Raw genomic sequence first — 18,294 nt, 5'->3', positions numbered from 1 at the left:
GCCCCGGCCACCCACTGTTGATGCTCAGTGAGCCCTGGCATTAGGAAATTGTTCATTGTTTCTCACTCAAATCCCTCCTGCTGAAGTGTTGGCCCTTTCCAGGAAGTTAGCCTTACTCCCCTGGGATTAGCCTTCCAGAATTCCATTTTAGTGTCTCCTTCTCTCGCCCTGCTCAGCCTGGCTCTGTCTCCCACTCCTCAGAATCCAGTTTATTCTGGATTATACCAGGAGGTGGCCTTCTGCTTTGACCCTTTCTGGGATACAAGGTAGACTTTGCCCTAGCCTGGCCCCTGACCTTCTCCTTGCCCTTGGCTCTTGCCTGGCCCAAGAGCACACCCCCGACCAAAACCTTATATCACCCCGTGAACCTGAGCTTATCCAACCTGGCCCAGGGAGGGCCAGCCCACCACAAGATCCTTCCAGCCTGCAGCTCCAGGTTTTGGCCCATTGGCTAAGTAAGGACCCCTCCCCATGGGGGGTTCCTGGTGCACAGCCTGCCTGCTCCCTCCTTACAGCTACTAGTTTATGCAAGGCCCCTGTCAACCTTCGTTTCTCTCACCATAGATGGATAGAAATTTGGGTCTAGAAGGAGTCAGGGTCACCTAATCCAGTCCTGTCATGTTCCACATGGAAAAACTTTAACAAGCAAAAAAACTCACTGGCCATCACATTGTACTGCTGTGCTCTCATATGTCACTCCATGCAGACCTAGACTTAACTTTACAAGGGAACTTTTGATTGTGACAATTACCCCAGATACAGTCTCCTCTGAACTGAATTGCTTCAGAGTCAGAATTGGTAGTGACTTCTGAGCTCATCTCATCTAACCTCCCAATGCAGGAAATTCCCTCTACAACATTCAGGCCAATAGGTCTGTCAGCCTCTGCTTAAATGCTCCTAATGACAGGAGCCTCATTACCATGCAAGACAGCTTTCTCCATTGGTGGCCACATCCCCAGTGGCTGGAGAGCAGACCTTACAATGACTTCAAATCCCCTGATGTGAAACCTTCCCCTATGATTCCTTGTCTTTGCTTTTTTGGAGCCATCTAGGAGTGAAAGCCCAATTCTAGCACTCTCAGTCAATGTTTAAGGATGATGATATCACACTTGAGGAAACTGAGTCAAGGCAGGACTACTCCCAGTAGGAACAGGAGCCAGGAAACTCCATTGGGAATTTCTGTGATGCTGGAGGCTATAACATGACAGCCACCTCCAGTTTCGATAGGAGAGGGCTCTTCACTTTGACGTTGCTCAGGAGTGAGCATGGTGCAGTGGGGAAGACCTGGGCTTTGGAATCAGACACAGCTAAGTTGAAACCCTGGTCTTTTATAAGCAGTGTGGTCCTAAGCCTACTGCTTAACCTCCCTGAGCCTCAGTTTCTTCTTCTGATGGTTCTGTAAGGTAACGTATAAAACCCTGATGTCCTGCCACACTGCAAGTGGGCCCATTCTTACTGTTGTTCATGGTTGGAGGGAGGGCAGACAGTCTGCTGTAAATCCACCCTTCATTCAGTTCTGTCCGCTGACATCGCAACCTGCCATCTCTCTGCAGCACTTCAGTGGGGAGTTTCCCATCAGGAGAGAGCAGTGACCAGGGTCCCCGGACGCCCACCCAGCCTCTGTTGGAGTCTGGCTTCCGCTCAGGCAGCCTGGGACAGCCCAGCCCGTCTGCCCAGAGAAACTACCAGAGCTCTTCTCCTCTCCCGACTGTGGGCAGTAGCTACAGCAGCCCCGACTACTCACTTCAGCAATTCAGCTCCTCTCCGGAAAGCCAGGCCCGAGCTCAGTTCAGTGTGGCTGGCGTCCACACAGTGCCTGGGAGCCCTCAGGCGCGCCACAGAACAGTGGGCACCAACACTCCCCCTAGTCCTGGCTTCGGCCGGCGGGCCATAAACCCCAGCATGGCTGCCCCCAGCAGTCCCAGTTTGAGCCATCGCCAGATGATGGGTCCACCAGGCACTGGCTTCCATGGTAGCACCGTCTCCAGCCCCCAGAGCAGTGCAGCGACCACCCCGGGGAGCCCCAGCCTGGGTCGGCATCCAGCAGGGGCCTACCAGGTTTCCGGCCTCCACAACAATGTGGCTACCACCCCAGGGAGTCCCAGCCTGGGCCGGCACCCTGGGGCTCACCAAGGAAACCTGGCCTCCGGTCTCCATAGCAATGCAATAGCCAGCCCTGGAAGCCCCAGCCTGGGCCGTCACCTCGGAGGGTCTGGATCTGTGGTTCCCGGCAGCCCCTGCTTGGACCGGCATGTGGCCTATGGTGGCTATTCCATCCCCGAGGATCGGAGACCCACACTGTCCCGGCAGAGCAGTGCCTCTGGCTACCAGGCTCCTTCCACGCCCTCCTTCCCCGTCTCCCCTGCCTACTACCCTGGCCTGAGCAGCCCTGCCACCTCCCCATCGCCAGACTCAGCAGCCTTCCGGCAAGGGAGCCCCACACCGGCCTTGCCAGAGAAGCGAAGGATGTCGGTGGGAGACCGGGCAGGCAGCCTCCCCAACTATGCCACCATCAACGGGAAGGTGTCTTCGCCTGTCGCCAGCGGCATGTCCAGTCCCAGCGGGGGCAGCACCGTCTCCTTCTCCCACACTCTGCCCGACTTCTCCAAGTACTCCATGCCAGGTGGGCCTCTCCCCCTTCCATTTTCACCTCTCCTGCTGATGAAGTAAGTACAAGAGTGAAATATCTATCCCAGTGTCTGTTCTGACATTCCCTTGGCAGACGACCCTGGGTGAATCACTGACTTCTGGACTTAGTTTCTTTATCTGTATAAGGAGAGTTGGAGGTGTCCTTACGATACGTGTGCTGTGGTTGTGGATGCTGAGATGAGGATGTGGATACAGATGAGGATGATAAAAATCATAATGAATAGTATTACTGTTATGATTATCATCATCCTCATAGCCATTACCACTTGTTGAGCACATGCTGTGTGCCAGACTCTGAGCTAAGTACTGTCTCATTTAAGCTTCTTGGCCACTTGGTCAAGTAGGTATTAATATTATTAACCCCAGTTTACAAACTGAGGCTTAGAGGCTCTTTCACTTGTCTAGTATCATACCGTCAAGAAACGGCAGAGCCAGGCTTCCAATCCAGGCCACGCCACCCCAAAACTAATGGTCTTCAAGCATCATTGGAGTTGTCTTTATTGTGTGTCCATATCTTGGGGGTCATATTTAGCATGATCTTGAAAACCTGCCTTCCAAACCTGGTCTCCATACCTTTGCCAGCCCCACAGTGCCACATCACTCCTCATAGACCCAACTGCATCGAAGCCCATGCAGGTTTGTGCAGTGAATTCTTCACCTATCGCCAGAACTTGCCACCTTTGCCTCTACTTAGGAAGCTCATTGTCTAAACACAAAGGCCAACCTTGAACTTGACTGTGTGCACAGTGGCCCTGGATGTTTGAGGCAGATTTAGAATGTTTTGGGCATCCTCAGATGGGCCCCAGCTGCCTAGATTCTCCCGGCATCACTCTCAGGTCTTGCCCTGAGCCTGCCAAGCCAGGGTACCTAGAATGACCCTGCATCCCCTGTTTCCTGCCGCCCACTGGGGACATCTGGTTCCCAGCCCCTCTCCTTGAAGGATGCAAAACTTCTAGTAGCTGGGACACTTCCTGTTTCCCACCATCTTCCCTGCTTAAAATAGCCTTTGGAGTCAACACAGGAAGGCACGTGGGACTGCAGCCGCCTCTGACAGCTCGTTAAACAGGCCACGGCAGCAGTGGGGCCTGGGGCTTCAGACAGAGAAACGCAGCCTGCAGCAGTTGCACGGCCCAGCTGCCTAACCCAGAGACCTTCTTCAGCACACAGCTGCCAGGAAAGGGAGCTGACCTCTCCCCTCACGCTCGCCCGGAGACAGATCCCAGAAGCATAAGGGAGTGTAAATCATAGGTTGAAATTGACTAAGCACTGGAGACACAACTTATGTCTCCCGACCTCCTCTCTTAACTTTGCAGTGTCTTTCACGCCAACTTCTGTCTCTGAAGACAGGAGAGGAAAAATGTGGAATCCTCATCTTTTTCTATTCTCCCTCCCTTTTTGTGTTTTCTTTGGTGCCAAAAGCTGAAGGAAGAGGTTGAGAGTGAGGGCCGCACATCCTGATGCTTAGACAGGAAGATACAGTTTAGCTGGTCCTAAACTGGCTGCTAGGGCCTCTTACCAAGGTCACCATCTGTGTGACTTGGGCAAGTCACTTCTCATCTCCGAATTTCTCCTTATATGTAAAATTAGGCAGTTGGACTGTGTCCTGTCTGAGCCCCCTCCAGAATCTAATGTTCTATGACAAATTCCCAAGGTCTGCAGAGTCTGGGCACGGGTGTGTGTGGGGGTGTTGTCTGCCTGAGAAGCGGGGTGCCTGACATGCAGTAGATGGCCTCTAGATTCTAGGCCAGCCATCACCTGTATGATCCAAAGAGAAGTGATTTTTTTTGTTCTATGTGATGCAGAACATAGGCTTTCCCTGTGGAAAGTGAGGAGAGGCCTGGGGAAAAGGGGGCAGAAATCAATCTTTCTGCCCTCGTCTTCATGGTGGGTATGCTAAAGTTGAGAAACTGAACCTGTGGAGAAAGGTTCTAGAAGCAAGTGTTTTAGCCCATGGGAGAAAAGCTGTAGGAAGGCTTTAGTCACAGTCTTCTGGGGAAAGGGGAACACGGGGTGGAGGAAAGCTTTCGGTGGGCTCTGCGGGAATGCAGTGCCAGGCCCTCCACCAGGAGGTGGCTCAGCCACCCAGATGGCAGGCAGGGGATAGGGGATGGATGAGGAGGCCGAAGGTCCCTTCCACTGTGTTCGCATGGTGTTCAAGGAAATCAGCTTTTGATGTCAGTTTCCTGGGGCTGCCATAACAAAGGACCATGTGCTTAGTGGCTTATAAATGACAGAAATGTGTTCTCTCACAGTTCTGGAGGCTAGAAGTCCAAAACCAAGGTGTTGGCAAGGTTGGCTCCTTCCTGATGTTCTGGGGGAGAATCTGTCCCAGGCCTCTCTCCCAGTTTCTTGTGGCTGCCAGCATCCTTGGTGTCCCTTGGCATGTAGATGCATCACCCCAGTCTCTGCCTGCACCTTCCATGGTGCTTTCCCCTGTGTTTATCTCTGTCTCCTCTCCTTGTAAGGACACCAGGCATGCAGGCATACTGGATTAAGGCTCACCCTAATCCTGTGTGACCTTGTCTTAATTCGTCTACATCTGCAAAGACCCTATTTCCAAATAAGGTCAAATTCACAAGCACTGGGGGTCAGGACTTTGATGTATGTTTTGAGCGAACACAGTTTAACCCATAACACTTTCTTCCCTTCTGCTTTAGACAACAGCCCGGAGACGCGGGCTAAAGTGAAGTTTGTCCAGGACACTTCTAAGTATTGGTACAAGCCTGAGATTTCCAGGGAGCAGGGTGAGTGCTGGGCTCTGTGGTCCATCAGAGGCCACAGCTGGCTGAGGCCTGCTGTGTCTTCCCTGGGCAAGGAACAGAGGCAAATTCAGTCCTCTTTGTAGTATGGGGTCATCGCAGAGGGGGCTGGGATTGAAGTTGGACAGTAGGAAGCACTTCCCGCAGTGAAGTGTGGGAACACAGAAGCAGTGGTTGTAGACATCTCTTGGAAGGGTTCCTAAAAACAGCAAAGCCTTGGTTTTCCTGGGCAAAGTAAAAGGTCTGCCAAGATAATATGAAACCTTAGCTCTCTGTCTGCCTGATGTGGGAGGTTTTTGCATTTTACCGGGAGAGAGAACAAAGTTGACAATATGGGAATGATTCTCAGGGGAAGCCTGTCTGCGTGTGGGACAGGGGTCAGCAACGGCAGCCCATGGGTCAAATCTGGATGCTGCCTACTTTTGTAAATGAAGTTTTATTGGGGCGCACCCACACCTGCTGGCTTGCATCCTCTCTGTGCTGCTGTCCTGCTGCAGTGGCAGAGTGGAGTAGTTGTAGCAGAGGCTGCATGGCCTGCAAAGCCTGAAATATTTACTCTCTGGCCATTTGCAGAGTAAGTTTGCCAGCCAGGTGTGGTGGCACACACCTATAATCCTAGCACTTCAGGAGGCCAAGGCAGGGGGATCACTTGGGGCCAGGAGTTCAAGACCAGCCAGGGCAACATAGTGAGATCCTGAATCTACAAAAAACAAAAAGAAAATGAGCCAGGCAAAATGGCACACACTGAATAGTGGCCTGTGGCCCCAGCTACTGGAGAGGCTGAGGTGGGAGGATCACTCGAGCCCAGGAGGTCGAGGCTGCAGTGAGCCATGATTGTGCCACTGCATGCCAGCCTGAGTGACAGAGTGAGGCCCGGTCTCACAAAAACAAACATAAAAACCCAACAGAATAAGTTTGCCAACCTGAGTACAGGAAGACCCTTAGGAGTAGTTAAATTTTAACTTTAAAGAAAATTTGTCTCACCTAAGAAAGAACGAAGGTCGGTAGGCTCAATGAGACTTAAGTAAAACTAGCGCCACCAAAGTCTTGCTTCCTCCTCTCTCCTTGTCCCTTCCCCATGCAGCCATCGCGCTCCTCAAGGACCAGGAGCCAGGGGCCTTCATCATCCGCGACAGTCACTCCTTCCGAGGCGCCTACGGGCTGGCCATGAAGGTGTCTTCGCCACCTCCAACCATCATGCAGCAGAATAAAAAAGGTAACCTCATCTCCCAGAATGGGGCTCAGGACCAGGTGAGCTTTACAGTCGCTAAACCTGGAGGTGCTGGAGGGACCCAGGGTGTTGGGCAGGACCTTAACTCCCATCAGGCTCTTCGGAAGAGGGTGTCTTGGGCTTGGTGATGGTTGGGGTCAGAGATGGGGAAAGCAGGACGATTGGGTGACTGCCGTGTGTTTCCTGAGGGTTGGGAGAGCAGCAGTGGGCTCTGCAGTCCATGGGGCTCCAGCCACATTCTCTCTTCAGTCATTTCTCCCATCTTGGCCCCGCACACTGCAGAAGTTTTGAAGCAGTCTTGGGAGGTGGTGGGAGGAAGCCATGGGAAGGGACTGAGCCTCATTTCTTTCTCTTTGTCCCAGGAGACATGACCCATGAGCTGGTCCGGCATTTTCTGATAGAGACCGGCCCCAGAGGAGTCAAGCTCAAGGGCTGCCCCAATGAGCCAAACTTCGGTGAGCTGCCCTCCTGCCCCCGTCTCTACAGGCTGGTCTGAGTCTTGGCTCTGTCCTGGGTTCCTCTAGGGGCCTGACCCCAAGTTCTTTCTGACAGGCTCTGCCAGTCACCCTTGTCATAAATTCAGCAGAGGAAATGAATGGAGGCTTCTCTCCCTCTGCAGTGTGGCTCCTAACTCTGCCAAACTGCATTCTATATTTGTCCTACCCAACTGGGACTTGTTATCATTATAACTGGAGTAACAATGGTAAAATCAGCTGCCTTAATTGACCACCTACCATGTGAATGTCACTGTCTCAGCACCTTCTATCACATCTGGCCTCACAACCATCCTGTTTGGTGGGGTCATCCTCCCTAATAGGGAGGAATTGACACATGAAAAAACAAGAGTCATCAAAGTTACATTTACCTGAGAACCAACAGGTGAGAAGTGACTGAGCTGGGATTGGATCCCACAATTCTCTGATCCTTCTGCCCTATTCTCAGAGGAGCCCCAGTAACTGGGGTGTGTTAGGAGCGATGTTAGGAGAAACTTTCTGCAAAGGAAAGTTGTTAGGTAACTTTATGACTGCTAGAGTGAACTTTGGGAATCTTCTCTGTTGGATCTTGTTAAACAAGAGTGTGTGAATTTTCAGCTTTGTTGGTGGGTTGAGGTAGAGGTAATAAAGAGGTGGAAGATTGTGTATATCAGCGTGAGGGTGGAGGTGGAGATTTCCCCTCTGGCTTCCAGTATTGCTGCCCATGACATGCCGTCTGCCTCCCTGCAGGATCACTGTCTGCCCTGGTCTACCAGCACTCCATCATCCCATTGGCCCTGCCTTGCAAGCTGGTCATTCCAAACCGAGGTAGGAACGTGAGACTCCTGGCTCAGCACCCACACCCTTGAGCTGGCCCCCGTCATGTCTTGATCTTGCCAGCCACTCTGGACATGGGCCAGGGCTGGAGGACACACGTCATTTTGCCAGTCTGGAGAAACTCAAAACTACTCTCCTTTTCTTCCTATTAAAAAAGAAGAAAAAATTTATGAAAAAGCTTGACTCCAGGAACATACATAAATGGACTTGCCAGATTGTTCAGGAAAACCCTCCATATGTAGAAATTCATATGGAATCCTCAGACCACGTCATCCCAGGGATGACAGGAGACAGAAGTAGGGGACAGGAGACATGTCCTGGAGGATGAGATGGGCATCTGGGGAAGAGAGCGGGGAGGCAGACTGAGGTGTTGGGGGGTTGGTCTGGATGGAGAGGAGACAGCAGCCTCAGGAAAGTGAAGGTGGTGCCTAAATGTCACCAGACTTTCTAATCTGTGTGCTGGGAGGGTGTTCCCTGACTTAGGGAAGAGCAAGTCCTGTTTTGATTGTGGGAAGTTGGAATGGACTCCAAGAGCATGAGGACATGCAGGATGAGAATTTGAGTGAGATGGCAGGGCTGGGGAAGGAGTGTTTAGCTTCTCTCACGGAGGCACATCAGCCCTGGAGCATGGCAGGTGGGCACCTAGAACTCCTCCCAGCATAGGCCTCTACTGCCCAGCCCTCAGCAACACAGGGCCCACCTGAGGGTCATTGGCCTCACCCCCAGTGCAAGGTCTCAGAACGGGCTGGGCTGCCTTCTCCCCACTCTCTCTGTTCAACAATAGGACCTTCAGAAGCGCTCCTAGGCTGTGGCCCTAGGATTTTTTTCTAGTCTTTCTTGGAGCTCCTGGGGCTGTGCCCACATATAACACCGCCAGTATTTTTGGACAATTTCTATTTATCCAATTCAGTTCATTGAATTATTAATGGTAATGGACCAATATTATTAGCTTGTAAGTTCAAATACAACTTAAATAGCACTATTAACCAATGACACAATTCAGACACGAATTGAATTATATTCCTATGGAATTTACCATAATAGTTCAGCAATTAAAAAACTGTTTAATATTTAGATTGTATAAACCTGTTGTTTTCAAAGTATGGGCCTAGACCGGCAGTGTCAGCATATCCCGGGGACTTGTTAAAAAATGCAAATATTGGCTGGGCATGGTGATTCATGCCTATAATTTCAGAATTTTGGGAGGCTGAGGTGGAAGGATTGCTCGAAGTGAGGTGTTCAAGACCAGCCTGAACAAGATCAGAAGACCCCGTTTTTACAAAAGAGTAAAAAAATTAGCCAGGCATGGTGGCTCATGCCTGTAGTCCTAGCTACTCTGGAGGCTAATGTGGGATAATCTGCTAGAGCCTGGGAGTTTGAGGCTGCAGTGAGCTGTGATCGCGCCACTGCACTCCAGCCTGGGTGACAGAGCAGGATTCTGTTTCAAAAAAAAAAAAAAAAAAATTACGTACCATGTGCAATGTGATGTTTTGATAAATGCATAGATTTGTGGGTTAAATCAAGCTAATATGTCCATCACTCAATTCTTATTAATATTGAAATTAGAGTTATGCTGGATCAATGGTTTAATGAATTAGGGGAATTAGGGGATTTATTGACCTACACAAAGATATATCAATGCAAAACAATGACAGCAATGCCAATTGTCACTTGAAGGCTTGCTTTATGTTAAGCACTGGCTAAGCTGTACATGGAGTCGCTCAAAAACCCAGTGACATGGGTACCATGATCATCGTCTTTCTTTTATAGATACTTAGTAAGTGCTGGGGTGAGGGTTTGAGCCCAGTTCTGCTGGACTCCAGAGCTCACAACCAGTGTACTGGCTGCTTAGAGCAATCATCAGACGTTCAGACTGAGCCTAACTCAGGGCTGACTGCCAGGGTCTGGTATGAAAAGCAGCGTCCCTTCTCCCAAAGAGTTGCAGAGCTCACCTTCAGCTCAGCCAAACTTGTGCTTCTTTCCAGCTCTAGGGTTTTAATTCCTACTGAATTTTTGTCTTAGACCCCACAGATGAATCAAAAGATAGCTCCGGCCCTGCCAACTCAACTGCAGACCTGCTGAAGCAAGGGGCAGGTGAGTGGTCACCTGAAACTGTACCCATGCCCAGGCCTCTGTTTCTGCCTTCCTGCCTGACCCCTCCTGCAGGTGCAGGCTGGAGGTCTCTCCAGGCCCAAATGTCTCCGGGAGGATCACATTTCTATGTGCAGATGCCTTGGCTCAAGGCTAGCCTGAAATTTGCCTGCTACCTTCTCCCTGAAGAATGGATCTGGGTTAATGTCCTCACCCACCCCAGCTCCCATGACTCCCTCTTGGGTTGGTTTCTTCCAGCCTGCAATGTGCTCTTCGTCAACTCTGTGGACATGGAGTCACTCACTGGGCCACAGGCCATCTCTAAAGCCACATCTGAGACATTGGCTGCAGACCCCACGCCAGCTGCCACCATCGTTCACTTCAAAGTCTCTGCCCAGGGAATCACTCTGACTGACAACCAGAGAAAGTAAGACTCCCCTGCCTGCTCCTGGGTGGGGTTCTCCTTTCTGTGACTCATCTGTTCATCCGTGTACCCACACATTTACCAATTGATTGATTCCTTGCACCCAACTGCTCATCTACCTTCTCATCCATCTATCTTGCATCTACCTCCCATCAACCCGGCTACTTAGCCATCCATCCATGCATCCATGCACCCATCCATGCAGCCATCCATGCACCCATCCATGCACCCATCCATGCATCCATCCATGCACCCATCCATCCATCCATCCATGCATCTATCCATCCATCCATCCATGCATCCATGCACCCATCCATGCAGCCATCCATCCATCCATCCATGCATCTATCCATCCATCCATCCATGCATCCATCCATCTATCCATCCCTGCATTTATTCATCCCTCATCTATCCCTGACCACCCATTTTTCCCTTCATCAATCTATATCTCCATTCATCTATCCATCCACCCATTCATCCATCCTTCTATGAGAATTTGCCAGCATTGGGTATACGGCTGTAAATACAACTGATAAAAAGGACCTGCTTTCTAGGAGCAGAGCCCATCCACTTGGACTCTCTCCTAACAGTGTCCCTGGCCTTTTTGCTTCTTCTTCCAGCCCCTCCCCACATTTCCTATTCCTCAGTGCCAGTTTCTTCCTTCCCCAGCCCCTAGCATTTGGGATGATTCTATGGCACATCTGTCTCTGTACATTGCTTAGGTCGCCAGTGTCAGCAGCTCAGGCCATCTTGCTCATAAGAGGGAGGTTGTGTGGACCTGCAATAGCCACAGATGGTGGAAAGGTGGCCTGACCTGCTGGTGGAAGGAGGGGAAAAGCAGCCCCTTCAGCACTCATTCTCTGTTTATCTGATGTCTGTGCTGCAGGCTCTTTTTCAGACGCCACTACCCCCTCAACACTGTCACCTTCTGTGACCTGGATCCACAGGAAAGAAAGTAAGTCTCTTGTACACAGCTTCCCTCCCACACAGCTCTCTAACACTGACGTCTGTGTGGGTGCACGCATGTGCGTGTGTGTGTGTGTGTGCATGTGTGTACATTCTCCGTTCAGCTGGAAGGTCTGCCCATGTGTGAGTAATCGTGTGGGGCATCTTTTGAGTCTTTCCCACTATAGATATGGAGACCCTCCCAGGGACTCAGTGCCCACTGCTACCCCCTCTGCCATGCCCTGATCCTGAATCTGCCTTTCCTCTCCACGATGGGGAGAGCCCCTCAGGAGGCAGCCTGCAGTGTTCTCTCCACCTTGAATACATCTCTGTGTGATCTTGGGCAGCTCCTGTCCCCTGGGAATGGGGGTGGGGGTTCCCTGCCTTCCTGCAGAGGGTCTGGGCATGGGTGGGGCTGGGCTCTAGGGAGAAAGTATGGTGATTTACCCTGAGCCCACTTTCTCTCCACAGGTGGATGAAAACAGAGGGTGGTGCCCCTGCTAAGTAAGTGTGACTTCTTACCCCCGCCCAGCAGGCTGGCCTTTGTACTTCACAGGGAGGGAAGCACGCGGCACATTTAGAAACCAGGGCTGGGGGTAGGGAAAGAGCAGCAAAAACCTTTGTGCCAAGGTCACTCAGCTTCCGAGTGAAGCTTGACCAGGCTTCCAGGCCTTTTGCCGTGTCCTGCCTTGAGGCCAGAGGCCCAGCATCTGGTCCAGCTGCCTTCACTCTCCCAGAGTCAGAAGCAGCAGGGATGGCAGGAAGTGGACAGAAAACAGAGTCTTATTAGAAGCAAAGGAAATGGGGCAGAGGTTGCTTACATGATCTTTTCTGCCCCAATTCTGGCTGCCTTTATTCCTGTTCTTGCTTTTTTGGTGGGCTTTCCTGTGAGTCTTGTGGCAGAGCAAAACAGCATTATCAGAATGTGGGAGCCCAGAAGGTCTGAATTCTGGGGATGGCCCTGGGACTTTGGGTGGATTCCTCCATCCAGCAGACATGTCCTAGGGGCCTCCAAAGAACTCAGATCCTGCCTGGGTCTCTGACCCTGCCCTCAGGAGGCCCACTGGCACAGCAGATAAGACAGATGTCTAAATAGCACTAAGATGCTTCTGTGATTTTCAAACTGTGTTCCAAGGATCCTAGCATCCTTGGATTGCACCTGGTGTTAAGAAGGGAGGGAAAACTCTGCTGCTCCTTGCTGTTGTCTATCAGCAGGAACTAGGGTTTTTTCACAATCACAAAACCAAAACAAAATATAGGCATAACCTGGGGTCTGAAGCTGACATGAGACTATCACTATGATCTGTCATCTACTTTTCACTTTGTCAGGATTATTCCAACAGCCCTATTATCCTCACTGATTGACTTTATAATAGGTAAATGTCATGCTTTTGGATTGCTGTTTATAGCTGTAAAATACTGCTTTCACCTTTATATATGCAGACTTCATACAAGGTTGCTTTAGCAAAACAAAACGTTCACCGTTAAAAAAATGACAGTTGCAAGGGAGGGAGAGGCAGCAAGAGAGTTCAGCTTACGTCTGGGGAGGTCATGCAGGAGAACACATCAGCACCTCAGAGAGGTGGAAAGAGCAGATATTTAAGGATGGGTCTTCAAAGACAGGTTCAATTTGGACAGGTCAAAATGAGAATGGGAGTAGGAGGGACCATTTCAGGGGAGGGGCCTCATGGCCACCAGCCTGCAGGCTCCCCAAGGGAAGGGCCATGTCTGGCACATGGGGAGGTGGTATATATTTGTCGAGTGAAGAAGTGAGAGAATGGAGGCTGGAAGAGCAGAGGCAGGAGGAGGCTAGTGAAAATGCCTCAGTCCGAATGAATGGACTGACTAGTCTATCACATGGTCAGTGATGGTGGCTTAGGAGAGGCCGTGTGGGATGGTGGGGTTCAGCCTTGTCCAGGCTTCATAGGGTCATCAGTGCTTTGAGTTGCTGCATCTCCCGTGTCTCTGCTGGCCACGGCAGCAGGCTGGAACTTCATGTTTGAAGGTGGTTGTGCTCACTCAGCACAGGGCCCTGCGAGGGGAGAAGGTCAGGGACAGAAGGGAACTGGGCCCCCAAGCCTGGAAATCCCTCTTTTCCTCCTTCAGGAGCTGGTTTTGAGTTGAGCCTCCTACTGAAGAAGCTTTGATGGGTGGGGCAGAGGCCACAGCGAGAGGCCAAGAAGGGCAGTGGGCTAACAGGGAATCATGACAGGGACGAGGTGAGGCCAGCCAGGGAAATCATGTGCAAAATTCAAGGAGATGTTAGATCTTGGGATCCTGCAAGTGCTTCCTCCTGCTTTTGCGGGCTGAGGCTTCTTGCCTGGATCTATTCCTTGTGGCAGATGACAGGACTGGGCTATTGCGGGAGCCTGGGAGTCACAGCTGAAAGAAATATCAGGGGAGGGCAGGCTCGGTGCTCCAGTCAGGTGCAGTTGCCAGGTCTCCATCCTGGTAGACACCTGCAGCCAGGGCTGGCATGCTTCCTCCCTCTGCCAGGATCACCCCCACCCCTGCTCAGGGTCCGAACCAGCCGGGAAAGGGAGGTGCTGGGGGATGCCCTGTGGACCCCAGCTCCCCTACTACCTGGGCATTACCCCAGGCCTTTGGCCCTGTTGCTCCCGGCCCCTGAAACAAGGCTGGGGGAGCAGAGCTGTAGGAAATGCTGGATTGTGTGTGTGTGTGGTGTGTGTCTATGTTGTGCTTGTGTGCGTGTTGTGTGTGTGTGGTGTGTATAAGTTGTGTATGTGTGTGGTCTGTATATATATGTATGCATGGTTTGTGTGTGTGTGGTGTATTTGTGTGTGGTGGTGTGTATGGTGTGTGTGTGTGTGTGGTGGTATGTGTGGTGTGTGCAGCAGTGTGTTTGTGGTGTATGCATGTGGTGATGTGTGTGATGGTGTGTATGTGTGTGGTGTGTGTAGTGTGTGTGTGTAGTGGTGTGTGTGATGGTGTGTATGTGTGTGATGGTGTGTGTGTGGTGTGTATGTGGTGGTGTGCGTGATGGTGTGTGTGTGGTGGTATGTGTGTGGTGTGTATGTATGTGGTGGTGTGTGTGGTGTGTATGTATGTGGTGGTGGTGTGTGTGGTGTGTATGTGTGTGGTGGTGGTGTGTGTGGTGTGTATGTGTGTGGTGGTGTGTGTGGTATGTATGTGTGTGGTGGTGTGTGTGTGTAGTGGTATGTGTGTGATGGTGTGTATGTGTGTGGTGGCGTGTGTGGTGTGTGGGTGGTGTGTGTATGTATGTGTATGTGGTGGTGTATATATATGTGGTTGTGTGTGGTGGTATGTGGGTGGTGTGTATGTATGTGGTGGGGTGTGTGTGTGTGTGGTGTGTGTGTGGTGTGTGTGGTGGTATGTATGTGGTGGTGTGTATGTGTGTGTGGTGTGTGTGTGATGGTGTGTGTGTGGTGGTATGTGTGTGGTGGTGTGTGTGTGCTGTGTGTGTGGTGTGTGGGTGGTGGTGTGTGTGCACTGTGTGTGGGGTGTGTGTGGTGGTGTGTGTGGTGGTGTGTGTGTGGTGTGTGTGTGGTGGTGTGTGTGGTGTGTGTATGGTGGTGTGTGTGGTGTGTGTGTGGTGTGTGTGTGGTGGTGTGTGTGGTGGTGTGTGTGTGGTGTGTGTGTGGTGGTGTGTGTGTGGTGTGTGGTGGTGTGTGTGGTGGTGTGTGTGGTGTGTGGTGTGTGTGTGGTGGTGTGTATGTGTGTGGTGCATGTGTGTGGTGGTTTGTACACACAGGCACACAGGGACCAGCAGAATCCCCCTTTGCTAACTTCAGCTGCCGTGGTCCTGCGATAGGGAGAGGGGTTTCCATCGGAATCTCCAGCTGTCCTCATTTCCCCATCTCGCTCTAATTAGCAACATGCTGGCTGGGAGGGGACCTGAGCTCACATTCTGTTCTCTGCCCTCATATTTTTAACTCTGTTTTGCAAAGAGAACACTGGGTCACTCCAGTCCTGTGGGTGGGGGTGGGGAACGGGTGTGGGGTCCACCTTCCCTTTTATTTTCTGGCTTCCAAGGTTCTTGAGCCCAGGAAGAATAAGTGTGTGTGTGTGGAGGGGTGTGAGCTACTTGACCTTTGTCTCCCTGACCTTGTGGTGTCTGAGGAGGCTGAGCCGTTTGCAGGCAGACAGCACTTTCCTGATTGGCATATGTGTTGTGTGTAAGAACAGTCAGTAGGAGTAGGGCTGGGATGGGTGGGGAGAGGCCTGTCTAGGAATGTTCCCATTTTATTTTGGTCTCCTCCCCACCCCTCACTATCCAGCCTTGTCAATCCTCTGCAGCTCCCCTCGCACCACTCCAAGGGGGATTTCTGCCCACCCTTAAACAAGGTGGGACACTGTCTCTAGGCCTTGGCTTGTGGTCAGGGGAGTGCACAGAGGATTCTCTTCTGCGCCTCTCCGAGTCCCTGATGCTGAGGCCTACTGGAGGGATGGGGAAGAGAGGTTGGCCTGAGACCAGCTTGCTCGCCTGGGCTGCTGTCCACCTCCTGGGGTTCCGCTTGCCCTCCCCTCATGCCCGTTGCCCTCTCCCGCCTGCAGGCTCTTCGGCTTCGTGGCCCGGAAGCAGGGCAGTACCACGGACAACGCCTGCCACCTCTTTGCTGAGCTTGACCCCAACCAGCCGGCCTCTGCCATCGTCAACTTCATCTCCAAGGTCATGCTGAACGCCGGCCAAAAGAGATGAACCCTGCCCCTTGCCCAGGGCCAGTGCCATGGGGAAGGGGTGCGTGCCGAGGGGACCCATGAATCCTGACCACTCTTGAACCCAGAAGGAGGACTTTGGGCCAATTTCGGAGGAGAGAAGAAAGTGCAACGTGGGGAGAGGGAAGTGAACTGCAGAGGGGAGGGGGAAGAGAGAGAGAGAGAGAGAGAGAGAGAGAAAGAAAAAGATGGAGGAGAAGAACTTGGATTCCCCTGGGTAGATGGAAACTGCAAAAACCCAAAGCCTCCAAAACTAACCAGGTCCGCCTAACACCCCCTCCCTCCCCCAAGAAGATGGATGTCCTCAAAAGAGAAGGAACAAACCTCCTTGGGAATCCACATTTTTGGGGGGAATGGAAAAGCTCTGTCTCCCTAACTCAACTGCTTTGCAAGGGGAAGTCAAGCTGGGAGAATCTTTTTCTGGCCACCTGTAGGGTAGATTGTCAAACCAAACAGAGCCACCGTGGGACATCAAGTGGCAGAACTTGTTCACTTGAAAGTATCTCAGACCCAAGGCACCTCAGGTCTCTTTGCCGTGCCTCCACTCTATTGTTGTGTGGGTGTGTGTCTGCACCCACATCCTCATAAATTGATCTAGATCTGCCTTTATCCACTCAAATTATAAACAGCTCGGCTTGTCCTTGTCCCATGTGTTTGTAGACACACATGCATACTGTCCAAAGGTTAGGGATGGCGGTGGCAGGGCAGCAGGGGAGGGACAAACAACCAAGATATGGGTGACAGAGGCTCTCTCCTGGTGCCTGCACCTGCACTCTAGTGACCCTGGGTGCCGCCAGACCCTTCTCCTCTATAAAGACCCCAGCAGGAGTGGGAGGGTCTGCAATGGCATCACCCTGTCCTGCCTTGGCCAGAAGACTGGAGCTTTGGTTTGAGGAGGTAGAGATATGTGTATCCATAGGAAAAGATCTGTCAGAACAGGCAGCTGTTGAGCTCGGGGTGTCTTCCCCAAGGCATGTGGCTCAGCAGCAAGAAAGGCAAGTTGCTCCTGCTGGGGCCCTGGACTCTGCCTTAGCTCCCACATCTCAGCCCTGTTATTGGGTTTCATGCCCCAGGACCAGCCTTATCTCAAACCTGCTAACCTGCATGATGCCTTTTTGGGGGCTGGGGATTGAGCCTTCCTGCTCTGCCCAGCCCTGTTCTATTCTGCAGGGTCCTTGTGTTGGAATTCACCCTGGGGAACCTGCTTCCTTCTCAGTGAGGCTCAGGGGAGAAACCTGGAGTCCTTATCCTCCCCTCTGTAAGTGTTTTAGGGTCTGGCTTTTGCAGGCACCCTCTGACCTCAGCCGAGCTCCTGGGCCTGCTGCCTGTACACCACATCACCTACCTACAATGCCAAAGCCTCACTGTCACCCTTTCTGCCTTGGTTTCCCCAGCTGAGCCACGCTGCCCATGCAGCAGTCGGCAGAAGGCTTGCACTTGGGCCAAAGGGCCTAAGGTCCACTGGACAGTTGGGAAAACACCTGACCACCATTTAAGGACTCTAAGCCAGAATGGAAAATTCACCAGGACTCCATTCTTAAGCCTATGGGAGTCCCCTAGAGAGAGGCATTGTACTGATATATAAATATTATATAATATATACATGAGACATACTGACAGAATCTGTAAGCTAATAAAATGTAAGAAAAGGTTAAAAAAAGAATAGGTAAATTGACAAGAAGTATTTATTGTTTTTCCATATTGCTTTATTGCCTTCCCTGGGGATAAACCAATTCCTATCCTTTTTTATATGTGTAAGTAAAGCCTGAAATGTAGGGGGCCTTTGTTCTTGGAGCAGCCAGGGTCTCCTTGCCCTGGCCTTGGCTTTCCCTAGACTGTGTGGGGCTCAGCGTTGGGAGGGGTTGCACATGTCCCACCCTTTGGCCCCCTTACTTTTCAGCAAGCCAGGGGCCCAGCAGTCAGCTCCCAGGATGTGTGGGGAGCTGTCCCTGCCTCTGCAGGCCTGAGTGAGTGTGTGAGCATGCGGGGACACAGGTGTGTATGGCACACATAGGTGTGTGTGTGCCTTTTGTATTTTTTCTCCTCCAAGGAGCTGTGTCAGTGTGGACGTTCTGTTTCAGGGAGTTGGAAAGAGGGTGTCTGCAGAAGGTGGAGAGCAGGGGCAGAGGCCCCACCGGCCACCCCCTGCTTCCCAGAGTGAAACCTTGTGCCTGGTGACCGAAGTCC

General features: G+C 51.7%; 1 protein-coding gene across 20 annotated transcripts in view; it reads left to right on the top strand.

The window, feature by feature from the left end:
- TNS1 (tensin 1) overlaps positions 1-17,770 on the top strand; it is a 208,038-nt gene extending 190,268 nt beyond the window's left edge. For 16 of the 20 annotated variants that reach the window (XM_054549819.2, XM_063713032.1, XM_063713034.1 and 13 more), the window contains 10 exons: positions 1,554-2,623; positions 5,307-5,393; positions 6,493-6,624; positions 7,002-7,094; positions 7,863-7,940; positions 9,972-10,043; positions 10,299-10,467; positions 11,351-11,419; positions 11,881-11,913; positions 15,946-17,770. In XM_054549819.2, coding sequence (XP_054405794.1) covers positions 1,554-2,623; positions 5,307-5,393; positions 6,493-6,624; positions 7,002-7,094; positions 7,863-7,940; positions 9,972-10,043; positions 10,299-10,467; positions 11,351-11,419; positions 11,881-11,913; positions 15,946-16,090 — 1,948 coding nt within the window. In that variant the 3' untranslated portion in view covers positions 16,091-17,770. The remainder of the gene's footprint in view (positions 1-1,553; positions 2,624-5,306; positions 5,394-6,492; positions 6,625-7,001; positions 7,095-7,862; positions 7,941-9,971; positions 10,044-10,298; positions 10,468-11,350; positions 11,420-11,880; positions 11,914-15,945) is intronic. The other 4 variants (XM_063713033.1, XM_063713036.1, XM_063713039.1 and 1 more) reach the window with 1 other exon arrangement.
- The last annotated feature ends 524 nt before the right edge of the window (positions 17,771-18,294 follow it).

This window comes from Pongo abelii, chromosome 11 (genome assembly GCF_028885655.2).
Source record: "Pongo abelii isolate AG06213 chromosome 11, NHGRI_mPonAbe1-v2.0_pri, whole genome shotgun sequence".
Taxonomy (NCBI): Eukaryota; Metazoa; Chordata; class Mammalia; order Primates; family Hominidae; genus Pongo; species Pongo abelii.
Note: the sequence above shows the minus strand (reverse complement) of the source record. Positions and strands in the feature narration are given on the sequence as shown.